The sequence below is a fragment of the Natator depressus genome, chromosome 11, assembly GCF_965152275.1.
Source record: "Natator depressus isolate rNatDep1 chromosome 11, rNatDep2.hap1, whole genome shotgun sequence".
In the NCBI taxonomy this organism is placed as follows: Eukaryota; Metazoa; Chordata; order Testudines; family Cheloniidae; genus Natator; species Natator depressus.
In genome coordinates this window covers 9,669,804-9,693,675 of record NC_134244.1, presented here as the reverse complement: position 1 = coordinate 9,693,675, position 23,872 = coordinate 9,669,804, and the positions used below count along the sequence as shown (strand labels likewise).

Here is a 23,872-nt window from a genome sequence, read left to right as displayed (position 1 = left end):
CTCCAGCCTTACCTTTACTCAGCTACTATAGATCTTGATCTGAAGGAGCCTCCCTATTCCAGTCCTGAACCCTGGGTCCCCCAACCCTATGGAGACTCCTCAGACCTGACTTAGTTTTATTTGCTGACTCACTTCAACCAATGGGACTGAAGTATGCAAATAAACTGGAGGGAGGGACTGGTGATTGGCTGAGTTATCTTGGTCAGTGCTCTTCTATCTGCAGCACCAAAGGGTCACTGTGTGGAAATTGGATTTTTGTGGTTTTCTAATTGCCACCAAAATCCATAGGGTCCGTTCCATTTACCCAGAACGTTCTCTCAAATTTTGGAATTGATTGGACGCAGTCATCAAAAGTTAATGCATTACAAATGGAGAAATGACACCGTTTCAATGTTAGGCCTCACTCCTCTTGGTCAATAACTTATAGCACTACAAGTGAGACAACAGCATGTTTGTGAGAGAAAGAAATACGTTTGAGTAACCCATGTTACACTCTCCAGGGGGACAGTTGTACTGGGTGCCTGCTGATAAAGAAACTAGACTGTCAAAATAAGTCTGTCTTGAAGTACTGTAGAAATCGTAAGTCTGAGCTGTGGATGAAGTGTATCAAAAGCAGACAGAAATTAATGATAACTTTTCTTGGTTTGATTTTTTGGGTTTTCCTATATGTTGGGCAGATCCTGTAATTCTTTTCTGTATGATACGGATTCAATCAAGGCCTGTTGGCAGTCTCTTTTAGATGGTGACAGCCAACTTGAAGTCTGGTTGGTTTCAGAATGAGTTATTGTTTCTGGTTCTACACCCTGTCCTGTAGGACCATACCAACCCTTAAGGTTTTACAGTCCCTCAGACAGGGGAAACCTATTGGAAAAATCTACACTTTTTTGCCCATTGAGACAGGGCCTGTGTGTGCCAAGAACACATCAGTTATTCTGTTACCAGGATGAATGGAGCAGTCATCCACCAGAGGAACGGGGTGGGTGTTATGGCATCCTTTTCTACATAGAACTCTTATAGTTCTGACCACTTATTTAATGGCCTAGACTAGCTGAATGGTGCTTTCTACCCTGTTCTGTGTTCTAATCAGGTTCTTACATCCATCATCGTGGTATCCTACTTGGATGCTTAGCTCTGCCACGGTATTTCAGGTATTGTTTACATAAGATTAACTTGTTATAAGCCTTCAAAAACTATCTGAAACCCTTGAATGATCTGTTTAAAGAGAGGAGTATCACAGTGGGGAGACTGATGAATCAGGCTACATTTTAATCACAAGTATTTTTAGTAAAAGTCATGGACAGGTCACAGGCAGTAAACAAAAATTCATGGCCTGTGACCTGCCCATGACTTGTACTATATACCCCTGACTAAATCTTGGGTGCTCTGGGGTAGGGGGCGGTGGCCCAGGAGAGCCGCAGATGTTTGTGGGGCGGCAGCCTGGGGTGGAGCGGGGCGTGAGGTGGCCCGGGACCCCTGCTCCTGCGGGGGGAGGGTGGGGGGCGCGGTGGCCTGAGACTGCCCCAGCAGCAGCCAGTGCAGCTGGCCCAAGGGCTGCCCCTGGGCCAGCCATACCAGCCGCTGCAGAAGTCACAGAGGTTCCGGAAAGTCCCGGAATCCATGACTTCCGTGAAAGACTCGCAGCCTTATTGATGAATGAAATATGGACGTGTTCTTCAGCATCCTGCACTATAATAAGTCTCTCTGTAAAATTTAGAGAGACATCACCTTCGTCTGGCACAGTTATTTCTTTTATCCAGGGATATTTTTATTTATTTATTTATTTTTAAAAGAAGCTTAGTTAAAAAGGTTTCAACCACTTACGTTACAGGAGAGAAAGAAGGAAAGGTTTTATTTAAGGGCAATTTCAAACAGCTTTGGTCTTAATGTGTATATAGTTTGTGGACCTATTTCACTTAGCCAAATATCTGAAGGGTCTGATCCCCAGGGAGGTAGAGTGCAATAGTTGGTGCATGGCTTACTAAATGTGGGGGTGGCATTGATGTTAATTTTTGGAAAGGAAGTGTCTTTAGATTATTGCAAGGGACTGGATCTTAAAAAAACAATTATTTTTTCTATAGTAATTGCTGACAGTGGAAATAGACTATCTGAGCTCTAGTTCTAATACAGTAGCACAATCCTGCAGTGTTTTGGTTTCAGATAACTTCTAAAAAATGTTACAGTAGATTCAATTGGAACTTAAATGACCTAAGACACATTTTTATTGGTCTTTGGTTTCTCTGGGTTTTTTTTGTTTTTTTTTTAAAGCAAACTGAGACAGACTTGAGCTGACACTGCTCCTTCACTGCAGATCTGATCAACATGGGGTCTGATCTAACTTGCGCATCCAGTAGACACTGAACAGAAGGCACCATCCAGGGGAGTGGGCAAAGGGGACCACCTTTGCACCGTCTGGATGCTGGGCTGATCTGGGGACTGAATTGGCCCCCAGTTACTCTAATTTATGGCAGCCTATCCTAGACTATACAGGCTGCAGTGTAGCCCAGAATGTCTGTAGCACTTAGCAGTGCACCCCTGCCTCTAGTGGTCCCCCCTATGCTGTGTCTTGCAAGGAGGGGCAGTGTGGGGCTGCGTGTAGTGGCCCGATGCTGTGCCTGTACTGAAGGATTCTTTCCTCTTCTACTTCTGGGCGTTTTATGGCCCTTGTATACCACCAGAGGTGGGAGCAGAATCTACTTAAGCTAGAGACCTGTCTACAATAGATCTCCCAAAGTTGTTGTTAATGCTGATCTGACAGTAATAGGCAGTTTTTAGAAACTCTAGTGTAACAGGGCCATTGTCTACCCTATTCTCAGGAACGCTTCCAAGGTTGGCCTACAGTTTCCACCATTGCAAGCAGCCCTGGAGCTGTTCTGGTGGTGCATTAGGACTCCTCTCTTTTAGTATAAAGAAAACCAGTGTGGGGAGAGAAACCTATGTGGAGTAGTGTTGGTCTGGAATGCACGGTCGTCCAAACACCATAACTGGAAAGCCACAGTTCAGTCTTGGCAAGACTTCCTTATGGAAATTGAGGCCTGTGGAATAAGTTGTTTCTAAAACTGCTGACTTAAAAATCTGCAATAAAGATATTAATGACTTTCTGGGCCTACCTGAGTGTTTTTTTTTTTTCCCCCCCTCATTCAGTTTTGTTTCTTATTGGTCTTAATACCAGCAACAACCTGTTGTAACTAAGGTGGAACGACAGTCTTCTGTTAAATGTTACATATTTAACTCAACTGCTTAGGAGGAGAAGTACTTATGTAGTAAAATGCAGCTATAAAACCTATTCACTTAGACTCTGGAGTGGTTACACAAATCTCTTCCATATGTAAATAACACATATGGGGGGGGGGGGGGCGGAGGGATAGCTCAGTGGTTTGAGCACTGGCCTGCTAAAGCCAGGGTTGTGAGTTCAATCCTTGAGGGGGCCATTTAGGGATCTGGGGCAAAAATTGGGGATTGGTCCTGCTTTGAGCAGGGGGTTGGACTAGATGACCTCCTGAGGTCATCTTCCAACCCTGATATTCTATGAACACAGGGCTCTTTTGAAATGTAGACTAGATAACAAGGCTTCTTTCCTCTTCCCCCTCCTCTCTTCCTCCCCCTACCTCCCCATACATGATTCAAAGGCAGATGTAGTTAGAGCATTTAAAAAAGCCATAGCTAAAGATCCCGAGCTGAACACCCAGTGTACTGACATTTCATTTGCCTCTTTCACTCTCCCATCATCTGTTCTGCAGTTCTTAAGGGTTGGATGTGGCAAGATCTAGCTACAGTGCTTGGGTAGTGGCTGTTGACTTTGTTGCCTGTTGACTTCTAGGAGATTGTTGAAAGCTTCCAAGCAGTTCTGTTTGCTTAACACAGCTTTAGACTTGGCCACAGCCTCTCCTCCCAAGTATGGTATGGAGCCAGAAACCATCAAGTTAGTATTTCTAGCAGCTTATTCTGTGTCCTCTCCTAATCTTAGAGAGAGTCCTCCAGAGGATCCCACAGTAAACTCACACTGCTCTCACATGGACATGTGGTCCAAACACAGGGATTCCTAATTTATAATCTGCCCTCCCCCCCCAACTCTTGTGGCCTTGGCAAATCACTTACTCTCTTCCAGTCCTTGGCTCCCTGCTTTCCAGCTGGGACACTATCTACCACTTGGGGGTGGAGGGTTAGTTAAGGTTTGTAAAGTGCTCGGAAAATTAAAACTGTGGCCACCAGGAAGGATTTTCTTTGAGATCTTTTACCCAGAATAAATCCCATCTTTAGTCATGCCCTGTTGTTTAGCTTGAAAGTTGAGGAATGAGTCCTAATGGTTGGCTAAGACAAGTTCTGAAACTTAAAACAATGCCTACTTGATTTCTGTAAAGGATCAGACCTTTCTCTTGCCAGGAAAAGTTCTTTTCCTATGTCCCATTGCTTTCATGCACTGGCACCCACCAGACTTCTTGTGGCGGAGCATCCCGAGCAGCTCCCTTTGGTCCTCTGATAGACCAGCTCTGGCATTGTCCCCTCTCTTTTTTGAACTAATGAGAAGCTTCATGCTTCAGAAACCTCATGCAATAAATCTGTTTTACCTCAGGGAGTTCTGCTTCTTGTACTCACACAAACAACCCACTTCTTGCCTGTCGCCTGTGCTTTACTAGCCGGTTATGTATTAGTAGGGAGTGCCAGGAGGATTTGTGAAAGTGGTGAGTATAGTAGTTTCATCCGAACCCATTATTGAGATCTCCTTAAAACCAGATTATCCTGCTCTCATGCCCAGCATGTGATTGTGTATCTTCTCAGAAAGTTGTCTTGCCATCTGTTGTGCACCCCCCTGCCCGAAAAAAAAAAAGGCAAGAAAATAGCTAATGTTGGGTTTGTCAGTAATAGATGTCTCGGAGGGGAAGGGTGGTCTTGTGCTTACGGCACTAGACAGTCTCTCAGCAGACCAGGCTTCAGTTCCCAGCACTGCCAAAGACCTCATATTTGACTTGGGTAAGTCACTGAATCTCTGTGCTTTGGTTTCTCATCTGTAAAATGGGGATACTACTTTTCTCCCACCATTTGTCTCTTATCTTTTTGGATTATATACTTAGAGACAGTCTCCCCTCCAGGTACAGCTTACTTAGGGTCATAATCTTTGTTCAGGGACTCTAGCTGCTACTGCAATTACAGATAGCTAGTAAGGGTGAGGTTCTCAAACTTTTCTGGTGTGGACTACCTCCCTTCCCACTGTTGATTGTGCGGGCCACTTCTCCTCCCACTGGTGATCTACTGACATCCCCCTGGCAACTGTAGCAGTTTGCTTACAGGGGAAAATATTCAATGTATCTTAACTTATTTTAATGTGATCAGGAAAAGAGGAGAACCGATAACGTATGACCCAACTGCAGGTCTCCTCAAAGCACTGGTGGTCCATGTACTGCAGCTTGGGTACCAGGGCTCTAAATAATTTGAGATAAGTAGTTATTAGTTTAGTCCAGAATCGATCTTCAAGATAACTTCCGTTTTAATAATCTAAAGGGGTTATATTGGAGAAATATTAGGTATATTTAAAACAGAGTTTCAGGGTGGATTGATTTAAATCAAAGCAATTTAAATCACTGATTTTAATCATGATTTAAATCAGCAAGCAGAAAACCTTGATTTAAATAATTGATTTTAATTGTATTTTGCATTTGTACTTCAATTATTTTTCGTAAAGAAAGGTTGATTCTCACTGGTTGGCAACCATTAAAACATGTTGATTTGCAAGTACTGTATATACTCGTCATAAGCTGAATATTTTTGGTAAAAAAGTGATGCATCAAAGAGTGGGGGTCGGCTTATAAATGGGTCTGCACAAAATTTGATGATAAACTCTATGAAATCATTGAATTGAATATCTAATACATTGTCGTTTTGTTTACCTGGAGCGTTCGCAGGCACGGAGTCCCTCGGTTCCCAGTGGCCACGGTTTGCCATTCCCAGCCAATGGGAGCTGCGGGGCTCCATGCCTGTGAATGCTCCAGGTAAACAAAATGTCCCGACCAGCCAGCGGCTTACCCTGACAGGCCAGGAGCCGAAGTTTGCCAACTCCTGAAATATAGGGTCAGCTTATGAAAGGGTCATACAGTTTTTACTATTTTTACCTATCCATCTTGGGGGGTCGGCTTATAAATGAACGGGCTAATGAACGAGTATATGTGGTAAATCTAGCCTTTATGCTAAATTTGGTGCTTATTGCTAAGGAGGATACACTATCTATACACATTTATTTAGGCAAATTTATTTTTTACCTTTTTATGATGATAGAAAATGGTGAATGATGCATTTATTTTACTAAATGACTAAGTGTCTCTGGTTTAATAAGCACTGTGCTTAAAAAGCCGATGGCACATCCATGCTGGGGCTCTCAGCATGCTAGCACTGGTAGAGATGAACTAGTGATAATAACAGCAGGAAACTTTTGTGTGAAATTTCCCTAGTGCCATGTAGAGAGAAACTTAGAGGCATTATAAACTTGAAGTTCAGTAAACTTCAGACAGGTTAAGTAGTTTCAGGTATTACTTTGGTTCCTGAGTCTTGCTCGGTTTTACATTTACATTTCTTATTAAAAGACTGGTTGCTGCCCTGTTGCTGTTGAAAGATGCACACACATCAGATAAGAACATAAAAGAATGTCCATATTGGGTCAGACCAATGGTCTATCCAGCTCAGTATCCTGTTTCCGACAGTGGCCAGTGCCAGGTGCCCTAGAGGGAATGAACAGAACAGCTAATCATCAAGTGATCCATCCCCTGTCGCCCATTCCCAGCTTCTGGCAAACAGAGGCTAGGGATACCATCCCTGCCCCTCCTGACTAATAGCCATTGATGGACCTATTCTCCATGAATTTATCTAGTTCTTTTGAACCCTGTTATATTCTTGGCCTTCAAAACATCCTCTAGCAAGGAGTTCCACAGACTCACTGTGCATTGTGTGAAAAAATACTTCCTTTTTATTGTTTTAAACCTGCTGCCTATTAATTTCACTTGGTGACCCCTAGTTCTTGTGTTATGGGGAGTAAATAACACTTCCTTATTTACTTCCTTCACACCAGTCATGATTTTATAGACCTCTATCATATCCCCACAAAGTCATCTCCTTTCCAAGCTGAAAAATCCCAGTTTTATTAATCTCTCCTCATATGGAAGCTATTCCATACCCCTAGTCATTTTTGTTGCCCTTCTCTGTACCTTTTCCAATTCCATTATATCTTTTTTTGAGATGGGATGACCAGATCTGCATGCAGTATTCAAGATGTGGGGGTACCATGGATTTATATAGAGACAATATGGTATTTTCTGTCGTCTTATCTATCCCTTTCCTAATGGTTCCTATCTTTTTGTTAGCTTTTTTGATGGCTGCTGCACATTGAGAGGATGCTTTCAGAGAACTAGCCACAATGACTCCAAGATCTCTTTCTTGAGTACTAACAGCTAATTTTGATCCCATCGATAAATGACTATATAGGGGAAATGGGAACAGACTATACACAAAGTGCTGTCAAAGACAGTAAATTGGAAAAGAGTAATCCTGCAGTTATAGCAATTGAGTGGTACTTGCAACACCTGTAGGTAAAATGTTTTTTAAGTTGATACCCTTTTTAGAATGAGATTTCTAGGCTTTAGGTTTTGCAAAACAGTAACACTTAAATCAGAAGCATACAATCAAACAGTGTAATTGTCAAAAATGTACCTGAACAGTTCAAGGAACCTTACTGCCTACACATGGAAGCTAGATCAACAAGAGGTGAGAGCACGTTTCCTTAACAAGATATTTGCAGAGTTGCCATTTTTGTAACCCCCTGTCACCTTCATCTCTCCAGTAAGATGAACTTTCTCCTTCAGCTAGGGCATTTGATGTTTAGGTTGCCACCTTGGTTACCTCTTAGTGTTTGCACAAGTCATTGAGGAAGCTTTACGCTTGATAAAGTAGTAGCGTTTTGCCTAACTGAGGGCTAGTCTACACCGGCAACGTTAAAGCCTTTAATGTGGCTTGTGTAGTTGCAGCAGAGCACTGGGAGAGTGGTCTCCCAGCGCTCTAAAAAAATCACCTCCACGAGGGGCATAGCTACCAGTGCTGGGAGCGCGGCTCCCAGCTCTGGTACACTGTCTACACGGGCGCTTTACAGCGCTGAAACTTGCAGCGCTCAGGCGTGTGTTTTTTCACACCCCTGAGCAAGAAAGTTGCAGCGCTGTAAAGTGCCAGTGTAGGCAAGCCCTGAGAAGTTTTACATCTTATTGAGTTCCTTGCATCCCACAATGCTTTACAAGTTCTGTACAGCTCTGGTATGCAGCCATCTCTGGAATAAAGGGTTGCCAACTGACCAGGGTACTCAGCGCAACAGTTGAGGGAGAAGACATAATTTTGGCCAAGAACCATGAGATCCTTTCTGTGTTCTCAGAAAGGACATGTCATCTGCATAGTACTCAGTTCATTTCTGAAGGATGATGTGTTGTCCCTGCTGGGACATGAACCATTGGTTGGAGAGAGCCTAGTTATTAAACCCAATCCGTAGACCTATTCATTCCCTTTGGCAGGGGGTGGTAGAGATGTACTACAGAAAGAGTGATTCTTTTGTATGCTTTTATACTTGAAAACAAACATCACTGCCTGTTGTTTGAAAGTGGAAACTTCTTTAAGAGGAGCTCTTCATTCTTGTGGAAAGTCAGGGTTCAAAGACATGATTGTTTGATGTGCCTTGAGCTAAGCTTTAATTTGAAATTTGCCTGCAGCTACATTATGAGACATGTAGAGAAGGAGCCCTGTTTGTGTAACTATGCCACTGCGTCATTTAATACGACTGCTGTGCTGTTTTGGTGGGTTGGTCTGTTTGCCAGCAACTCCCAAGAAATTAATATTGCACTGAATAAGTAGCATCAGGGCTTGAAAGTTGACCATAAACCTAAACTTACCAGCCAGAGGCACATACAGAGAGATGCATTCAGGAGGGTCACCAATGAGGCCCAAGAGCAACAACTCCAGTGCATGTGCTGTCACCCACAACTTTCATGAGTGACAGCAGTGTGAAACTGACTTACTTTGTCAGTCTTACTGCAGCCCAGGGGTGCTGAGTAGCAGTGGTGAAACCCCTGATCTGGGAAGCTGTGAGCAGCAGCAATTTGTTTGAAGACTGTAAGGGCATGTCTGTGCAGGGAGTTAGTCTGGAATATCTAGTCTTGATTAAATTCCATGTGTGGGTGCTCTTACTTCAAAGTGCTGTATTCCAAATTAATCCACTTCCAAAATGGATTAAGATGATTTGGAATGGGGCACTCTTATTCCAGGGACAGAGCATCCACACATGGAGTTAGTCAGGAATAATTAATCTGCTTTAAATTCACACACCCTGCCTTATTCAAGGTTAATTTTCATGTATTGACAGGAAGACAGCACTGCATCTGTCACATTCAGAAGGTTTCCTTCCTAATCACAAGGGCTAGAAACGTAATTTTAAAGTGAAAGCTTAAAAGGCATAAATTGGTAATTCAGCAGAATTTTACTTTCCAAGAAAAGCTTTGTCCTTGCCACAGGTGAGAGGGGATTTCTTTTTTTTAAGCACAGCAAAAAGTTAAAATACTCTACCATGTCCAGTTCTGCATTTTTACTGATTTTTCTCATGTTTTCACAAAACCATTATAAATATTTACTTAATTGTTAGCACCAATTCAGTCTGAACTGTGCATATTGCTTTGCTATGGACTGTCCAGATTTCTTTTCAGTGTTGTGGATGGGCTGAGGCGGAGCGATTAGATGCTGATTACTGGGTTTGAGTTAGACCGTGCTTTCCATAGTTAGTTGTTTTTACCTTCTCTTTTTGTAAATCCAGTTTTCAACCAAAACCTTCATAACTAATATGAAGCTTGTGATTCTTTGCTAGATGACTTTGGTGGAAAATGTAGAGGGGGCGGGGTGGGCACGGTGACTGAGTATTTACATAAACAAAGTGGGGGCGGGGGGTTCATTTTTGCAAAATAGTCGTTTCCTAAATCTTTTGGATCATCCAATCAGACTGCTTGCTTAGATCAAATTCAGTCTAGTCTGTCTTCCTGAATTGAGGACTAGTGCCTTTGACTAGATTTGCAGTGTTTGGATTGCTTCTGGTCCTATGTTTACAGCTATTTTCAAAACCTGGAGAGGCTCCAGACATAACAAGTCTGCACCATTGGGTTCCTGGCTTGGAGTTCTGCAAGGGCTTAAGGTTTATGTGACTGGACAGCCTCTGGGAGGAAAAGTTTTGGTCCTCAAAGCTTAACCTCCGTAGGTTCCCGGAGTCAGTGGATCTTCCTGGTATTGACCACTCAGAGGCTGTAAGGTTTAAATTCTGCCGGACCAGAAGGATCCCCACAGGGCTGAGACTCTACAACTTGCAGAAGGAGGGTTGGAGTCAGAACATCCACTTAGGCCTAGGCACCAACTCTGTGGGTGTTCCGGGGATCAAGCACCCATCAGAAAAAAAAAAATAGGGGATGCTTAGCACCCATCAGTCGCTGTTTGGTGGCTGGCGGGAGGCGCTGAGGGGAGGACGGAGAGCAGCAGGCAGGCAGGGAGCCTTGGGGGAGGGGGTGGGAAGAGACAGAGTGAGGGCAGGACTTAGGGAAGGGGCGGGGCTTCGGGGGAAGGAGTGGAGTGGGGGCGCAGCCCCCACTGGGAAAAATAAAAGTCAGAGCTGGTGCACTTAGGGCGTGTCTACATTTACAGTGCTGCAGGGGCACAGCGGAACCGGTGCAGCTGCGCCGTTGTAGAACTTGGTGATGGCGCTCCCTATGCCGATGGGAGAGTTTTCCCAGGGGGTACTTTGTTACTCCAGCATCCCAGCTCACTATTTCACTAGGAAAAAGGGTATTTTTAAAACGCATTCTCTGACAAGTGTGAAAATCCTAGCGCAGACAAAGCAGGCGTAGTTTTAACATTTGTTAGCTGGTTAAAGTAAACCCTGGGCTCTTTTCTTTGCCTAGTGCTTTGTCTTTACTAGGGTTTTAATCTTGCCTGTATACACCTTTTTTTCTGTTCTGGTGTATACAAAGACATTGTCCTCATGTATAACACATGCCTTCTCCTCTTGTGGGTCACTGACTTGCATCCACAGGTAGATTGTATTACTGGCCAAGCTCGTGAGATCTTACTCAGTGGTATTTCTGTTTGTCTTGTAAAGTAATGTATTAATTTTTGAACCCTGCATCCGATCAGTTCCAAAATTTCAGGGAATGAACTAGGCTTTGATGGCCAGAAGCTTACTGATTTGGGGGACAATTGGAACATTCAGAGAGAAAGTGGGGGACATGTGGAGCTTGCTGTCATATGTTGATGGCATCAAGGGCAGCCAGAGGGAAAGGGGAGAGAAGGCTTAATTCCTTCCTCCTTCCTAAAGTCCTGCCTCCTCAAAACCTATTCCAAGTGAGGGAAAAGATGGCACCATCTGCCCACCCCTCTGTTCCAATCTGGGGGGATGGAAGGTACTTTGGAGGTGGGAGGAGACACATACGGAGCTCCTGGCATGGTGGGGAGAATGGGGGGTGGGGGACAGGTGTCAGGGCAGAGAACAGGGCTGCTGTCATGGTGGGGAGATGGGGAAAGTAGGGGAACGGTGAGGAACAGAACCCCTAGCACGGTGTGGAGAGTGGGGGCTGCTGCTGTTGAGAGGGCAATGGGAGGGGGGGAACAGAGCCCCTGGCATAATGTACAAAAGGGGGGACCCTTATGTGGTTTGGGGGGGACAGTGGGGATGGGGAATAGAGCCTTGGCATGGTGGGGAGAACAGGGGACCCTGCAATGGTGGGGCAAGGAGACATGGGGGGAAACACAGAACCTTAGGTGGGGGAAGAGTTTGGGGGGACCCGGTACATGGGAGAGACTGGGGCTACAGAACCTTCATGGGTGGGGGAGACTGGAGGACCCAAGCATGAGGGGATGGAGGCACACAGAATACCTGTAATGGTGGGATGAAAGGAGGAATCGGGGAAGTGGGAATGAGGGTGCACACAGCCACTGGCGTGGGGGAACGGGAGACCCTGGTATGGGAGCGGGAGAGATCTGGGGAGTACACAGACCACCTGCCAGTTGGACATTGGGAGAGAGTTGTAGGGAGTCCCTGAAATAGAGGGGGATGGGAGAGTGAGGGGAATGGAGGGATGCACGGTGCCCTGGTGTGTGCAGTGAGCTCGGCTACACAAGCTGAGGAGTGTGCGATCCCTTGCAATGTGATTTGGCTTAACACACGTTCATTCTCTAAAACACGGGAAGTGTTAGACAATCTTACCCTGACTTAAAAAGAAGCCATTCCTAGGAAAACTGTTAGCTTAAAACATCTGGGTCTTGGCTTGATGTTTTTCAGTTGTTACCATAATCGAGTTAGTTTAACAACTGAAAAGGTGCAGGTCATTAGTGAGACAAGGTGGGCGAGGTAATATCCTTTACTGGGCCAGCTTCTGTTGATGAGAGAGACCCACCTTGTGTCTCTAATATCCTGGGACCAACATAGCTACACCAACACTGAATATGATACCGGTTAACATTTTGGAGGCCTAGGTTCCCTCACCTTGGCTACATGGCCAGCTAATACTCCTTTGAAGTAGGTAGTTTGCATCTTAACAAGCTTTAAGGGCTCATGTACATGGGAAGTTGCCCATAATAGCTATTCAGGTCAAAACTTTTCCAGTCAATTTCCCTGTGTGGACACTATTCCAGAATAATTAGTGCACTTCCAGACTGGAGTAATTATTCTGGAATAGTGTCCACAGTAGGAGCTAATTCAGATTATTGTATTCTGTGATAGCTATTCTGATCAATTTCCCCATGTAGACAGGCCTGAAGAGGGCTCTTAATTCCAATGTATATAACTGGGCTGAGCTACCACAATTGAAAAACACCTTCCCTGATACTTTAGTGCCTTTCATTGGAGGAACTCAGAGTGCTTTAAACGGTAAACTGGCTGCCCCACTCTAGTGGAGGGTAGTGGGGAAGAGAGTAGGTAAATATCCTCATTGTAAAGATGATAATGGGAGGGTGTAGAGGTCAAGATTTAAGGTTATGAGGGAGGTCTGGCTGTCCTTAAGTTTGGAACTAATACCTCCTTTAGAAAAGGGTTTTGAAAATAAGAGGTCTATTCAATTTCCCATTACAGTATCTGAGACACTATTCAAGATTTGAAAGTTGAAATCAAAACTGGGCCCAATGCCCAGATAAAAATTAGTTTTTGTGCAAGCTAAATAGCCCCCCCAAAAAAAAATCCAAAAAGGAAGGTCACAAATGCAGTGAACCAAATTGAAAGGCCTTGCCCAGAATCATCTAGACAAAGAGGGACTGTGGTTAGCAGCCTTGGATAGCCTCCCTGTGCTGGCAATCTTACTGAAGATATGGAGAGACCTCCAAAGAGCTTTGTTACGAGCTGGTGAAACCTTAGTTTCAGAGTTCTGCTTGCGGATTTTGCATTTTGGTTGTATTCTATGTTTTGGTCTTCATTTTACTCCTGTGGATCTCTCCTTTTAACCTGAAGCTGTTATATGGGGCTTTCAGTGGTCAATGATTTCTAGGTGTATGAAATCAGTGACTACACAGCTGGCACAGACTTAAACACGGTTGTGCAAGGCAGAATTATGTTAAACTTACTAGTGCAAAATATACCCCCCAACCCTTTAAAATATTAGTATTTTCTGTCACCAGCATAGTAATCTCCCATTTGAAAAAAACTTGCACTGAGCAAGTGGGCAGATCAGAGCCTTGCAAAATCATAATGGCTTATCAACTCTTCATTTGAAAGGGTGCAAGGTTAGGGCCAGTCCTAGGGATTTTGGAATGGATGCTTATTGCTTGTGAATGGTGCTGGATTAAAAGCCCTGAAGCCCTCAATAAGCCCTTAGAAACTGACAGTACTGCACAGACCGCAAGAGTGAGAAATGCTACACTTTAGCACTGAGCTTCAGGGGCCATCTTTAAGGGGCGAGAGGGGAGTTCAGTCCCTGTGGCCTTTTCAGTCTTGGACCTTTTTCCCCACAACTGGTAGTTTTTGGAAGACACTTGTCCAGTGGGAACTGGGTTGAGACCCCAAACAGCCATAAAAAGGTTTAAAAAAGTGCTGTTCGCTGCCATCCTGGGGTAGATTTTTTTTTTTTCTGGTGACCTCTGTTCTCCTATGATTTAAGAGCAACACAGACAAGTGCAGGAGGCAGGGACACCCAGCCCTTGTCTGGCTGTGGTTAAATGGGGCTGGGAGTCCTCAGGCGTGGAAAGGCTCCACAGCGCACAAGGCACTGGATTATGTCTAGCAGTTTGGTTTAAAGTCTGCTTGTAAGAAATTTGTGGGGTCGTAGTCGTATTGGTCCCAGGATATTAGAGCGACAAGGTGGGTGAGGTAATATCTCTTATTGGGCAGCTTGTAAATTAGGCAGAGACAGAGGAACTGGAATAATGATCTGAGAAATAGCCTGTAAGGCCTATTCTTGTTTTCCAAGTTATGCTTTTTTGTATGTCATCTGCCATCAGCTATTCAAAAGTAAAAAACTGACTGCCAGGGTCCTGTTGTTCAAACCAGTAGCAGTTAGGTTTACTACCCCAGTGCTTTTGAGTTGAGTGAACTTGGGCCTGTAGGTTCATTCCAGTTAAGGTTTCTACTTCGCAGTTTCTCCGGTTCCCCCTTCCCTTGCACTGAGTCTGACCTGCTTTCCTTGTGCTAGTGCAGAAAGTAGGGCAGGCTTCTAGCTTTGGATGTTATTATTAGAAAGTAAAAAAATCCCAAATTCTTGCCCACCTCCTCTTTTTAAAGAAGAGTGGCACCTGTAAAGAGAGCACCTCAGGAAAATTATACATAGTGATGCTGGCTTCCGCCATTAACAGTTGCATGTGGGAGACTGAAGCTAAAGGGCAGGCATGGGGGGTTCGTGCTCCCTGGGCTAGTGGGGATGATTCATTTAGTTATGGAGGGGGAGTGGCAGAGAGAGGCTGCAGCTGCTTGTAAAGCGAGATTTCCAGTCAGCAGCATTAGCCTGGAGGTTCCTTGACATACTTCACCAGCTTGTGTTAAGATGCAGAAAAGCCCTGCTGAAAAAGAACATTTAAGGGCACACCCTGCTCTGTTACAGAGGTGAGAATCCAGAGTTATGCCATGGATTACGCTGCTATAAATCCCCAGTGAGAGCAGAGTTTGGCCCCTGAGTTTCCTTTATGGCCCTGATTACAGGACATCTCAGCCAGTATTAGCTAAACCCCATTTTAAAATTTATGCTAGTAAGGGGCTAAAGCTGTTTCCCAGGCCAGCATATTGAGGGCTGCACGGGGTTAGCCAGTTTACAAAACCATGCTGTAATGTGGCTCATCATAGTCTGATCCCTGGAGACAGTGTTTGCATCATCTTAACGAAAGCTAGCTGTCTGTGGTTCTGGCTCCTGCTGTTTTATCTGTATTTTAGACAGGGCCTAAAGTATGATACAGATTCTGATGGCAGTGATGGTTGAAAGTTAGCAGTCAAATGAGATCCAAATTTCTTTCTGTACTCATTTCTTAAAACAGACACGCTTTCTCAGTGACTGATGGCCCATATCATGGGATCATCACTCTACCTTTGCGGACAGACGGAATACACTGAATTCTCATCAGCCTTTATTTGAGACCCAAATTTGCTGGATCTATCACGAGAGCTGCTTCTCAGGGGACTGATGGAGAACTGTGTTTTTTGAAACATAACCTAAGGTCTTTGTCCTGACCTACCTAATGCTGTCTGTTTAAAAAAAAATCCTGGCTATATCATTTGTATCCGGTTTATTACATCTTTATGTCCCTCAGATGAATAACCTATTTTGTGACATGCTTTTGATTTTCTTCGTATTTAATTTGTTTAACCTAAAATGCTGTCTTATTTCATTTCTTGCAGAATGGACTGCTGAACTAGGAAATATTCCAGACCCAATAGTACAGCATTGCTGCACCACTCGCAGCTTTATCTATTACTAGTTATTTAAATTGGACTTTTAATATCCTGCCAGCTGCTCTTCAGACACACATGGTGCATTGTTGCCATTCCCAGAATTGCATCTTTGAAACCCAGGCCCTCAGTAACCTTCATCGGACAAAGAGGCGACCTACAGGATACATTTATAGTGGGGTTTCTCAGACCTACTGCCCTCTAGCTTTATTCTCGCCGGTGCTGTATTTCTAGCACGCCATGGAGCCCAGTATGGAGTATTGCTTAGCACAGGTGCTTCAGAAAGACGTTGGAAAGAGACTTCAGGTTGGCCAAGAGTTGATAGATTATTTCTCAGATAAACAGAAGTCTGCTGATCTTGAACATGATCAGACTATGCTGGATAAAATGGTTGATGGACTTGCCACCTCTTGGGTAAATTCCAGCAATTACAAGGTAAGATCTGCTTGGGGAAAAGTGATTAGAGTCTAATACTGCTTCAGTCTGGCAAGTCATATTGTCTTACTTGTAAGGAATTTCCTTTAAATGAAAGTTACGTAGTAGAGTCTTGTTCATTCTCACTTTTTCTGCAGACTTCATCATAGTCCTACTAAGCCCACTGTTCTCACCCCATTTCTCAATAAAGATTTTGTAGCTGATGCTGTAGGGAAGGTCCCATGGTACTAAGACTTCATTACTTTAACAAACACGTGTACTAATATTTTGTATTTTAAATCATAAAGCTTTTTCCCAAATTGAATACCAGGTTACGTTTTGCAATGAGATAACTTGGATTGTTTGTGTAGCTTGTTCATTTACTTGGGGGATTTGGTCATCTCCAATAGTTGTCCCATTGTTAACAGGAATTAATGAATTTGTGCTGTATATATTTGAAATATAATACTTGATTTTATTGTAAAATATGCATATAAGCTGCCAATATTCTTTCACCCTTGCATTGAACAACACCTAACGTGAGTTTTACGTTATTAACTGTTTTTATAATACAACATGTCCATGTATATTATACTTAATAGCTGAAGAGTGGATACAATGGCTAAATGAGCTTTCTGTGTTGGAATTTGCTACCATTTGTAGTGATGTCATTGGGGGATAGGACATGGAACTCTACATAGCAATCAGTCACCACCGTTCAAGACCTATTTGGCCTTTGTGTAACAAGTTGGTTGTCTAAGCTGTCATAAATATAAAGGGAAGGGTAACCACCTTTCTGTATACAGTGCTATAAAATCCCTCCTGGCCACAGGCAACATCCTGTTAACTGTAAAAGGTTGAGAAGCTCAGCTAACCTGGCTGGCACCTGACCCAAAGGACCAATAAGGGGACAAGATACTTTCAAATCTGGGGAGGGGGAAGGTGGCTTGTGTTTGTGCTCTTTGTTTATGGGCCTGGGAGTTCTCTCTTGGGACTGGGAGAGGCCAGACAGAAATCCATCTTCTCCAATCCATCCTAATCCAAGTCTCCAATATTGCAACCAGTAGAGGTAAGCCAGGCAAGGCGGATTAGTTTATCTTTTGTTTTATGTGAATTTTCCCTGTGTTAAGAGGGAGGTTTATTCCTGTTTTCTGTAACTTTAAGGTTTTGCCCAGAGAGGGATCCTCTGTGTTTTGAATCTAAATATCCTTTAAAGTATTTTCCATCCTGATTTTACAGAGATGATTTTTACCTCTTCTTTTTTTTTTTTTTTTTTTAATAAAATCCTTCTTTTAAGAACCTGACTGATTTTTTTTTTCCATTGTTCCAAGATCCAGGGGTTTGGGTCTTTGATGATTTTGTAACCAATTGGTTAGGATATTATTCTCAAGCCTCCCCAGGAAAGGGGGTGTGTAGGGCTTGGGGGGGATATTTTGGGGGAAGACTTCTCCAAATGGTCTCTTTCCCTGTTCTTTGTTTAAAACGCTTGGTGGTGGCAGCATACTGTTCAAGGACAAGGAAAAGTTTGTACCTTGAGGAAGTTTTTAACCTAAGCTGGTAAGAATAAGCTTAGGGGGTCTTTCATGCAGGTCCCCACATCTGTACCCTAGAGTTCAGAGTGGGGAAGGAACCCTGACATAAGTGAACAAGTGTTACCATTACAATTTATACTAGTTAGCTTCCTTGTTGGGGGAGTCTCAGAGACCAAGGATAGGTTTCCCTCAAATCAGGGTTGAAACACATTGGCCAGCCTGTATGAGAAATTTATGGTGCTTCTGTTGTGGATAACTAGAGGACTTTGCTCAATTCTCATGAGAATGAGATCAAAAACTCCTATGGAGACCCAGAGCCTTGAGTAAATTAACCATGATTCACTCTGGAATTATTTGTGTCCTTTGGCGTTATGGAGAGCCTGGAATATCAGTTGCAGGTGATCCAGAGTTCAGTGTTTTCCGCAACTCCATTTCACTGTTTGTGTTCACAGAACTGTTGATCTGGCAACGGGTGCAAGAATGCAGCACTTCTCCATACTTTACACACCAACAAGCTGCATTTTTATGCCTTACACTTTTTTTTGTATGTATTTGTGCAACTGAATTTTGAATAAGTTTGGTCTGGCACTGAGCCAATTGTGGTGGAAGGTGAACTTCTTTCCACCCTTAGCATGCAGAAGTTATCTTAAAAAGTCAGTGGAATATCATTTCTGGTTCAAACTACAAAGACATCCTGATGTGTGCGCGCTATCATCGCTAATGGGGAACATGTACTGTTATGTGAGGGTATAGCATGCTTTTTCCGTCTTGCTAAGTGGTTCTCATCTATCATGCTATCTTACTATTGAAGATGGAATTCACAGATACTGTAAACTTGAATTTATTATCAAACTTTTGCTATTTGTAGGGGTTTTAAAAATTGATACAGGTTACGTAGATACATAAGATGTGCCAAGTTCAGCATTAAGTTAAAATGCAGAGTAAGATGTATATTTTTTACACGTTACAGTAGCTTTTTTTTTTCTTTACAATTGGTCCCTTGAAATGTGCATTCTCTCAACTTCCAGCAAGGAATTTCATGGGGATGAGGGAGGCAGAAAAGGTAAATAGGTCATTGCACCTCCAGATAGTCTCACATTTGAAATATGTAAATTTCTTTGTTATATAAATTGAGGCAGGGACTACATTCAGTGTTTGTCACTAAGTGTTATGGAAACTAATGGTTAGCATTCACAGTACTTTATAACATGAATTATCTATGGAATATATCTGCTAATTAAACAAAGGCCCTTCGCATAGAGATGGTGACTGGAGAGCGTTTAGCTCAGTGGTATGTGCGTTGGGATGTTTGCTTCACCAAACTGCACCATCGCAGCATACCACCTAGTTGTAAATATTGCGCAATAGCATACAGTATATTATTGTGGCTCCCTGCATTTGAATTACTACCTCCCTCCTTGTTGGCTGCTTGGAGGGATCATAGGAGCTCAGGTTCCTTTGCTCAGTGCTACTTGCACGTAACTAGATGTGTGAGTGAGGCTAGGGGGTGCTCCTGATATCTGATCAACTCCAGAGACTCTTCTAAATAACCTGCGGCTATTTATCACTACCATCGAGTAGCCACCTGGAGATTTAGACTGGACGTGTTTGGTCACTGCTGAAGAAGCCAGTATTTACAGTGTGTTTGTCTCTTTCTCACTCTTGCCCCATCCCCAAGTCTGGAAGTGTCTATTTAGAGCAAAGACTGAGACTATATGGAAACAAAAATTCAGAATGGCTGTTCCTTAACATTTCATTAATAGAAAGGATGGCCTCAAGTTTAGGAGGGATTAGAGTAACTGATCCAAATAGCATGGCTGTTTGGTTTACTCGTGGCTGTGACCTGCACGCACTGTTGCTTTTCACTAAGCCTGTCAGCAGCCCAATATTTCCATTTGATAATTGGGAAACATCAGCATCCATAGGCTAAGTGACTTTCACAAGGCTGCCCAATTCAGAATTCAGAACAATGAGTCCCAATTGTCAACGACATAACAAGAGTAAATCTATTTTAGGAGAGGATTTAAGTTCCCTCTTGGAGTGCACAGGCCTCAGCTGTTTGTTAATTGTGCTCAAGCTTTTGCTTTTTTTTTTTTTTTTTTTTTTTTAAACTGTGGCCTTGTCCACACAATATTTTGTGGAATCCTTCACTTTGGCATCAGCAAGAGTACAGCACCACCCTTGTCAGAAGGCTGTAGCAAAAAAGAGTGGTGGCTGGGGGAAGGGAGTGCATTGCTCCAGTCAAAGGCTATAAAAGTGTCATGCATAAAATAGTGTAAGGAATACCCAAACTGATCGTACAGCATTTAATCGGCAAATCTGCTCTCTACAAGTGAGATAACAAACTGTTGCATGCCTTTGTGAAATGTATAAGACACTCTAAAGCAATTCATGAGGTCTGAAAATCTTCTATCAAAGTGTACATATGAAGGATGTCCCCAGGAAGAAAGGCACTTGGGGACCCTGTCCAATGCCTCCCTTTCTCCACTGCCTAGCAAGCATTGCCATTAATGCTGCTGCAGCTAGTGGATATGGGAATCTGTGACTACACAGACCTAATGATCTGCGACTGAAGAACTTCCTTGCGGACAGAGACACTGCATATTTAATAACTTACATGCCAGAGGATGTTGTGAAGGCCAAGACTATAACAGAGTTCAAAAAGAACAAGATAAGTTCATGGAGGATGGGTCCATCAATGGCTATTAGGATGGGCCGGGATAGTGTCCCTAGCCTCTGTTTGCTAGAAGCTGGGAATGGGCAACGGGATGGATCACTTGGTGATTACCTGTTCTGTTCATTCCCTCTGGGGCACCTGGCACTGGCCACTGTCAGAAGACAGGATACTGAGCTACATGGACCTTTGGTCTGACCCAGTATGGCCACTCTTTTATGTTCTTATGTACTATGTAAAGAGAATTACATATGAACTAGCCGGTGTCTAAAACACAACATAGGAAGGCTGGAACAAACGACCATTGCTTGGGACTACCACGACCCCCAAATATTTTTCAGAGTCACTGCTTCCCAGGAGAGAGTCCTCCATTCTGTATTGATGACCTACATTCTTTGTTCCTAGATGTATACATTTACATTTAGTCATATTAAAACACAATTTGTTTGCTTGCGCTCCATTTACCAAATGATCCGGATCACTCTGAATCACTGACCTGTCCTCTTTGTTGTTTATCGCTCCCCCAATTTGTATGTCATCTGCAAACTTTATCAGAAATGATTTTATATTTTCTTCTAGGTCATTGCTAAAATTGTTAAATAGTGTAGGACCAAAGAACCATTCCCTGTGGGACCCCACTGGAAATACATAATCTCAAAGATGATTGGCCATTTACAATTACATTTTGAGACCTACCAGTTAGCCAGTTTTAATCCATTTAATTTGTGGTATGTTAATTTTATATCATTCTAGATTTCAAATCAAAATATCATGTGGTACCAAGTCAAATGCCTTACAGAAGTCAAAGTATATTATGCCAGTCTTTTATCAACCAAACATGTAATCACATCAAAGAAGATATCAAGTTAGTCGGACAGGCTCTGTATTCCATAAACTCATGTTGATTTGCATTATTTACATTTACCCTCCTTTAATTTATTAATCGAGTCCTCTATCAGCCACTCCATTTTCTGGATTCTTCCTAGGCTGACAGTTCAACATCCAGCCTGCATCAACCAAAAGTTGTTACTGGCTGTTCATTGGTCTCTGTGGAAAAAAAATCTTAAGGTATGTCTACACTTAAACTGGTACAGCTACAGTGCTTCAATGTGGGCACTACCTACGCCAACTGGAGTTCTTCTGTCGGTGTAGGTAATCCACCTCCGGAAGAGTAGGTAGTTACACTGTACTGCAATTCTTCTGTCAGTTTATTTCTGTGAAAGTCCTTTGGCACATTAAATTATTCTTGCAGAACATACCACAGATAATTGCACAGCGAGATAGTGAACTTTGCTGGCATATTTTGGCCACCTGTATTTGCAGCGAAGTTAGCTGCATAGCGAACTGTGCCATTCCATGAACTGCTTTGGATTGTGCTTGGAATGTATGTTTGGGTTCAATTAAAGGAAGAAGCAGAGGAAACCTGGAGAAATAAAGAAACGTAATTCAGATGTTCTTGGTGAAAACAAACAAGCAAACCACAAAAGAAAATTCAGACCATGGACCTGATCCTAGCCCCATTCATGCCAATGGGGGTTTTTGCTACTGACTTAATTATCCACAGGATTGGGGCGCAATATAGCATCGTTCAAATGGTTTCTAAATAGAATGTCCCCCCCACACACACACTTTTTTTTAATGAGGCATCAGCTGTCCTCAAAGGGTCCAACTTCCAGGCAGCGAAGAGTACTGTGGCAGCCTTCGCTCTGACTCTCTAGCTGAGCCTGTTGTGTCTAGCAAATGGAACAGAATTGAAAAGTATTGCCCCAGTATTCCTAAGAGCTGTGATGGGTGTTTATGAAGAAGATGCAACCCTTTCCTTTGAATTTCCTTACTTTCATCAGCTTAAGTTAGACAATTTTATTTCAGCAGTGTTTTGATTTCAAATTTCTGATAAAATACACTATTTGTTTTAAATGACTGAATAGTTTGTCCTGTTTAATGAAACCCAGACTATACGGTTTTGAACAGAAGATGTGAGCTGTGCTGAGTTGTATACCAAGATCCTGCTATTGAATTGTTTGTGTGCAGAGCTCCTGATTGGATTTTTTTTTTAAGTCCCAGTAGATATCCTTAGTTGCACACTTTTTGAAATAAACGAATAGTGAAATACTGTGGTGAATTTCTGTTTGCTGGGCAAGGATTCATTGTGTTAGAAGGAGCAGTCTTCCACCTCGATTTGTCTGAAACCTTACGAGATCTTGCTTAGTCGAATAGAAAAAAATAAGCATGCATCTAAATTACATGTCTTTGTTTTTTTAATTGTGTATTTGTGAATAATGTTCTGTTTGCCTTTGTAATTGAGGGGTAGAACAGATGGTGCAGGCTTAGTTTAAAGTGATGTCCATTAAAATAACTTAAGCTGTTGATTGATTGCTCGGTATAAGTGTGTGCGCGCTCTGTACAACATGACTTTCTTTTTTTCAGTTGAAATTCAATGGACAAAACTTTGACTTAAGGAAATCATTCCTGTGTTTAAGACTATGAGTTATATGATCTTCTGGTAGGTGCACTTTACTCAATGTATCTTGTGCACATGGAGAGGAGAGACCATTTCGTCATCTGTGGAAAGAGCAGATTGCAGATGGTTTATGAACAGTCATATTCAATAGCCCTTCGGCCTTTGGGTGTTGGACAATATATAAAGACCAAAAACATCCAGAACGTACTGAATGATTTCAACCCTGAAAGGCCTCATAACCATGAATCCATAATTACCTCTAGAGCAAAAGCCTGAGATGGACCTTATAGTGTGCCATGGAGACCGAGAGACGTGGATGTGGACAGTGGAGGAAGAATGTTCCATAGCTCTTTGTTGACAGAATCCAGGCTCTTGCTCGGGACTGCTAGCAAAGGTGCCTTGAGCTTACTGCAGCTACTGTATGCGGGGTAGGAGTCCATCTGAAAAGAGGCTGAGGGCTTTACAGATCAGTCAACACCTCGAGTTGCACTTAAAAGCCATTCTGGAGCCAGTGTGCTTTTTGGTGTTCCATTTCAGCAGTTATGCCACCACCATGACATGTTACCGGTCTTTCCTTACCTCTATTTATAAAGCTGCCCACAGTAGGGGACATTATGCTATAGGTAGCAGGTGTTTGATTCAACTTATTTTTCCTTTGGACATGGAAATAATTAATTCCAAAAACGCTTTGTGTACCAGTTGGTCTAGTCAGTTCTCCTTCCACCGCTGCTTGTGTGGTTCCTGTGGTTTAGGCTGCCTGTCTAATGCTATGACTCTGCCCAGTAATCTGATCCAGTTATGGTGCAGCTATTATCCGTTGGTATCAACAGTATGGGGAGTGTACTGGAGGGTGTGATGCAGTATACTGGAGCTCTAGC

The 23,872-nt window shown here is 43.0% G+C and overlaps 1 protein-coding gene across 34 annotated transcripts in view; it reads left to right on the top strand.

Moving 5' to 3' along the window:
- Positions 1–23,872, top strand: part of CLASP1 (cytoplasmic linker associated protein 1) — a 265,289-nt gene that overhangs the window by 3,924 nt on the left and 237,493 nt on the right. For all 34 annotated transcript variants that reach the window (XM_074967093.1, XM_074967088.1, XM_074967091.1 and 31 more), the window contains exon 2: positions 15,863–16,348. In XM_074967093.1, the coding sequence (XP_074823194.1) occupies positions 16,154–16,348 (195 nt within the window). In that variant the 5' untranslated portion in view covers positions 15,863–16,153. The remainder of the gene's footprint in view (positions 1–15,862; positions 16,349–23,872) is intronic.